A 6,000-nucleotide genomic window follows, 5' to 3' on the forward strand; every position below is an offset into this window, starting at 1 on the left:
AAAAGTTGGCAAAGGACACTGTGTTTCAGAGATTTCTCTGCAAAACCGAGCCCAGTCCTTTGACTTTCTGGGCACCTTTTAGTTTACTTCCTGAAAAGCAGAATCCAAGCCTATGTTGATTTCAACAGACGCACACTGTGGCTCTCCTGTCTTGTAAATGCATGTTTTAGGGTAGACTGAAGGAGTTACCCAAGTTCTGGAACAGATTTGAGGACACGGAGGTGAGCAATTTCAATAGGATCTGTTCCATCTTCCAGGAGCATAGTTTGCATTACCTTTTAGTTGCATGGGATAGCATTCTTTTGCATTTACCCAGTTGCTACAATCTTAGCTGCACTCTGAAAGTTAACATTTTCAGAGGCTGGAAAGCCAGTCTGCTGGCCTCCTTTGCAGCTATTGGTTCAGAAAGGTATCTCTTTGGGTCTGGGGACCGCCCTTTTTCCTGGTTTGAGATCTCCATTTTAGAATCTCCCCTGCCTCTTTCAGTTGAGAAAGAAAGCTTCAGATGTGCTGTTGGTCAGCAGGTAATTCAGAAGAAACCATTATTAGAACCATTGAGCTATATAGAAGCATATTGAGATTTAGATAAAGAAGCTATTGAGTACTATAGAGGTAGATAGATAGATAGATGGATGGATGGATGGATGGATGGATGGATAGGATAGGATAGGATAGGTATTAAGTTATATATTGAGCATTACTTCATCTCCAAAGCTAACCTTGAGCTATAGATAGGGAAAATACTGCTTTTTTCTAACCATAGCAGCTCAGGGTTAGGGTGAAAAGGTCCCAGGAACTTCTTCTGCCATTTTCGGGAAAGGTTGCCCGCAGTAACTCAAGGAAAGGAAAGGAAGATCATTTCTATTGCTTCATCAATTGACTGTTTTGTTTGTAACTTTAACAAGCTGTGCCAAGTCTGCAAGGACTTTGAGAAATAAATATTCTGTTTTGATGTTCAAAGCCTGTAGTAGCCTCAGTTGCTGGGAATCTCAAGCTTCTAAAGAAAGACCCCCGTGGTCCGCCCAGACAAAGAGAGAAGCATACCTTAATGTATTGTCGAAGGCTTTCATGGCTGGAATCACTAGGTTCTTGTGGGTTTTTTCGGGCTATAGAGCCATGTTCTAGAGGCATTTCTCCTGACGTTTCGCCTGCATCTATGGCATCTGAGGAAGCTTGCCATAGATGCAGGCGAAACGTCAGGAGAAATGCCTCTAGAACATGGCTCTATAGCCCGAAAAAACTCACAAGAACCTAAGCATATCTTAGTTTATTTTTATAGGGTCTGGGTGTGACGGCACAGGATACATTAAAATTTGAAGACATACCATCCCACTGACATGAACATCTCCATTGTGAAGTCTTCCACATTGTCAAGCATGAGAGACATGTTATGCACATGTAGATCAACTATTGAGGGTTTATAGGCACCAAAACAGAAATGAGTCTACCCAAAACTGCATTCCCTTCCCAAAGTTACTCCATGTTTCAGAGCCCAGTTTTAGAGCTCATCTCTTAAGTCTCCTTCCTTCTCTTCCCTCTGCAACAGGCAATCTTGGTTTGGTCTCTGGTCACCTTTGCACCGCCTAAATACGGCAGCGTGGAATATCCCGAATGGGGATCGGCGGTCGGATGGTGCATGATCATGTTCTGCCTCGTTTGGATCCCTGTCATTGCAATCTACAAAATAGCGAAAGCCCAAGGCAACCTGTGGCAGGTGAGTCTCCGAAAGGCATCTGCATAGCAAGGAGGCCTGGTAAAAATATGTTACTCCCATTGCAGCCTCTATGTCAGTGGGGTGGTGAATATGCACCAGATTGCAAAATGACTCTCCAAGGTAGAAAGAATGCATGAGAAATCAATCAGTTTCTCTTAAGGTCCAAAAATACATTCCAATGTTATTTCAGGCTTTTACATTCTGCTGTCTCCTTGCTTGCTGTTTACATTATTTTCTAATAATATATTTATCCATTCAACCATACAATTAACTTATAAAATTTCTTTGTTTCAGCATAAATAAACTATTTTTTAAAAGATTGAACACGAACTTGGCTGTGGCAGGGCTAATGGGTCAAAATTTGGCACAGCTTTTCAAGGGTTTCTTTCTAACCGGAATGACTACACTGTAGAATGAAGGACATTTGAAACCACACTTTAATTGCTGTAGGATCTTGGGAGTTGCAGTTTTGTACGGTCCTTAGCCTTCTCCAGTGAGAAGTGCCTCAGCAAACTGCAACTCCCAAGATCCCAAGGCATTAAAGTGGTGTCAAATTGCATTAATTCTATTGATATACCCATAATTTATTTTTAAATCAGTGGTTCCCAACCTTTTTTTGACCAGGGACCACTTTGACCAGGGACCGCTCTCCAACATCAGTACCAAAAGTGTTACAAATCAGTTTTGGTCAACTTTAGATTCAATTTGGTTATTTGGGGTGCTGATTCAGAAAATTGGATTGGATAGACCACAACAGATCTAGTTTCTGATACAGAACATATGCCATCCAGTCATCGGCATCTGCTCACCCACAGAAAACCATCTTTAATAATCTAGAGCTGATGTGGTCATAGTAACCTTTCATGGGTAGTGAGCCTCTCCCCTGCTGACATCCCTGTTGCCTTGGCACTATAAGAGGGTTTCACGAGACCACTCGTTCTCGTTGCCCTGTGGTTTCAAGGCAATGGAGTAGTAATAGGTGAGACCATGGACCATATTTTTGTTCCTGCAAACTACTGGTGGTTCACGGACCACAGGTTGGGAACCATGGTTTTAAATGAAATCATCAAGAGTAGTGTTCTTCAATTGGCTAACCCTCTCCTAAAGCCATTTTAGCCTATGGTTGTGGGCCTTGTGGCAGGGAATTCTGCCGGACTTTCTGTGCCTACTACTATGATACCTCTGACCTGAGTCCTATTGTTGTTTTATAGGTTTTTAACTGTAATTTTGAAAAATACCTTTGATACTTAATACTGTTTTAATGTTTGTATATTTGTGGGTTTTTAATTGTATTGAAATGTTTTTAATGTAAGCCGTTTTGAGTCTCCTTGTAGAAAGAAAAAGTGGGGTATAAATAAACATAATAATAATAATAATAATAATAATAATAATAATAATAATAATACCGTAAAAACACAATGCAGAGCAGAAGAGGAAACTGGTGAAAAAAGACTCTCCATGGACGGTTCCTGGGAAAAATTGAGAGCCAAATTGACAAAGAAAAACATGGCTGTGGCTCACAAGTGGAACTTTGAAAAAGGAGACAAAGGAGGGCCTGATTCTGGCAGCCCAAGAACAAGCCATTCGAACCAATGCCATCAAAGCCAAAATTGAAAAGTTGACAACAGATGCCAAATGTAGACTCTGCAAGGAAGCGGGTGAAACAATCGATCACATCCCCAGCTGCTGCAAGAAGATCGCGCAGACAGACTACAAGCAGAGGCACAACATAGCTGCTCAGATGATCCATTGGAACTTGTGCCACAAATACCATCTGCCTGCAACAAAGAACTGGTGGGATCACAAGCCGATTGTGTTTAAGTGCAGGCCAAGGTCTTTAGGCACTGCACCACGGGACCACCTTGACTGGCTTGTGCCAGAGTCTTTGCAGTTCGATCTTTAAATCCTCATATCGTGTCAGCTTTTCCAGTTGTTTCTCTGCAATCCTGCTGTCACCTGGGATTGCAACATCGACGATCCATACTTTCTTTTTTAACACGATTGTAAGGTCAGAAGTATTATGCTCCAAAACTCTGTCTAAATCTGGAAGTCCCAGAGGAGTTTGGCGTGTTCATTCTCTGTAACTCTTTCCAGCTTGTGATCCCACCAGTTCTTTGTCGCAGGCAGATGGTATTTGTGGCAGGAGTTCCAATGAATCATCTGAGCAACAGTGTTATGCCTCTGCTTGTAGTCTGCCTGTGCGATCTTCTTGCAGCAGTTGAGGATGTGATCGATTGTTTCGTATGCTTCCTTGCAGAGTCTACATTTGGAATCTGTTGTCGACTTTTCAATTCTGGCTTTGATGGCCTTGGTTCGAATGGCTTGTTCTTGGGCTGCCAGAATCAGGCCCTCCTTTGTCTCCTTTTTCAGAGTTCCATTTGTGAGCCACAACCATGTTTTTTCTTTGTCAACTTGGCTCTCAGTTTTTGCCAGAAACTGTCCATGGAGTGCCTTCTTTTGATTATTATTATTATTATTATTAATAATAATAATAATAATAATAATAATAATAATATGTAACATTTTTTGTTCCTGGGTTATCAAGTTTATTGAACTGCAAAAATTATGTGTTTTGCGGGAGGGACATCCTTCAGCACATTTTGCTCTAGTTTTTGAGTGAATGAATATTTCATGGAGACTCAACCAATTCCACCTAGTTTGTGGCAGCCACTAAAATGAATTTTCTGAAATATAACAACTACTTTCAAACTAAGTACCACACAATTAAACAGGAAATAGCACTTTCAAACAAAAAACAAAAAAATTCCAAATGTTGTTACATAGTGTAATAATAATAACATCATTTTTAAAAAATAATATATTTTAATTTTTTTCCTCTGTAGCGTATTGTCAGCTGTTGCAAGCCCCAGCCGAATTGGGGCCCTTACTTGGAGTGCCACCGTGGAGAGCGATACAGAGGCATGGTGGACCCAGTCAAGGAGCGGGACCTTGAGATCCCCACCGTGGACAGCTATGTGCCCAAGTCTGACTAAAGAGGAATCTTGGGGGGACGGGGGGAGATATGGTTTTGTAATGGACACCACACTATTTATTCCAAGGACCTTTGTGCAATGGATCATCTTTGGTTCGCAGAGCCTGGAGACAGGAGGGCACCACAAGCCAAAGTCTCCTGCCCTGCAGGATGATGCTTCAACAAGGTCCATGCTGTGCATGGAGAAGGTGTCCCTTGAGGGGAGATGGTCTTGGGTTCAAATGGAGCTCTCTAGAGGCCCAACCCAAGGGACACTTTGCTAGGATTGGGCCAAGACCTCCTTCCAGTCCACACTTGGAAAACAAGGACTCAAGAGTCATTGAAAACCATGGACAGCTGTGATTCCATCAAATTCGGTTGGATCTCGCCTTGAGCCGAATCGTTCTGCCTGGAGGGACTTATTGTATTCAGTGTAATTTATTTCTCTTCCTTCTTTGGAAATGATTTCGCCTAATTTATTTTTTATTTCCTCTCTCGGACATCCTGTTGAAGTCAGCAGGCATTCTTTGGGCACTTTGATAGTTATAAGGACTAGGAACTTGGATCCCCCCCTTGAGTTTCAATGCTATTCTGAAGAATGAAAGCAGTGGGGATATAAATATAACTGAATAGGGATTAAATTCCTTGGAGGTGCTGGGTGGCTGGCTGGCCAGCCAAGCAAAGTAACTTTTGCTGAGCTTTGGTCTTGCATTCATTGTTTTGTCTGTTTGCACATCTCAACAAGAATTGCCTAAGAAAGAGAACCAACTTTCTTGCCGTTTCTGCAGGTTTCCCAATTTCTGGACATGTGTTGGTTATGCGTCTAGGATTTTGCACAGAAGGATGTGTAGTTTTCTCCTTCCAACCCTCAGATGATGCTACCTAGATCACAGGTCTTTGGGATTGTTGTTTCGTAGGGTTGTCGGACATGATTCATCTTCCACAGTCAGAAAAGGGCACATTTTGAACCAGACTCACTGTTCCAGGAGGAGGAACGTCCTTTCCGCAGATTTATCCCACTGACAGAAGTTTGAAGTTGTGTCTTTCACTCTGGTGGAACCCATATGAGCTTCTCGGCAATACAGTCAACCCTCCACATTCATCAGGTGCAGGACCCCCATGAAAAATCTGTGGTCAACTTCGGCTGGATGTTGACTACAGAATCTCATTGGAGAACCTAGAGATAAGGACATCTTTCCAGGAATATCTAGATCCACCAGCAGAACTCCATGAACCTCCAAGAAACATTCACTATAGAGTTATTCTAGAGAACAGTGCTTCTCAACTTGTGGGTCCCCAGATGTTTTGGTCTTCA

At 42.2% G+C, this 6,000-nt stretch overlaps 1 protein-coding gene across 1 annotated transcript in view; it reads left to right on the plus strand.

Annotated features, from left to right (window-relative positions):
• SLC6A14 (solute carrier family 6 member 14) overlaps window positions 1-5,714 on the plus strand; it is a 52,574-nt gene extending 46,860 nt beyond the window's left edge. The window contains exons 13-14 of the mRNA XM_060756089.2: window positions 1,547-1,714; window positions 4,558-5,714. Of these exons, the coding sequence (XP_060612072.2) occupies window positions 1,547-1,714; window positions 4,558-4,707 (318 nt within the window). The 3' untranslated portion in view covers window positions 4,708-5,714. The remainder of the gene's footprint in view (window positions 1-1,546; window positions 1,715-4,557) is intronic.
• The last annotated feature ends 286 nt before the right edge of the window (window positions 5,715-6,000 follow it).

This window comes from Anolis sagrei, chromosome 10 (genome assembly GCF_037176765.1).
Source record: "Anolis sagrei isolate rAnoSag1 chromosome 10, rAnoSag1.mat, whole genome shotgun sequence".
Lineage (NCBI taxonomy): Eukaryota > Metazoa > Chordata > Lepidosauria > Squamata > Dactyloidae > Anolis > Anolis sagrei.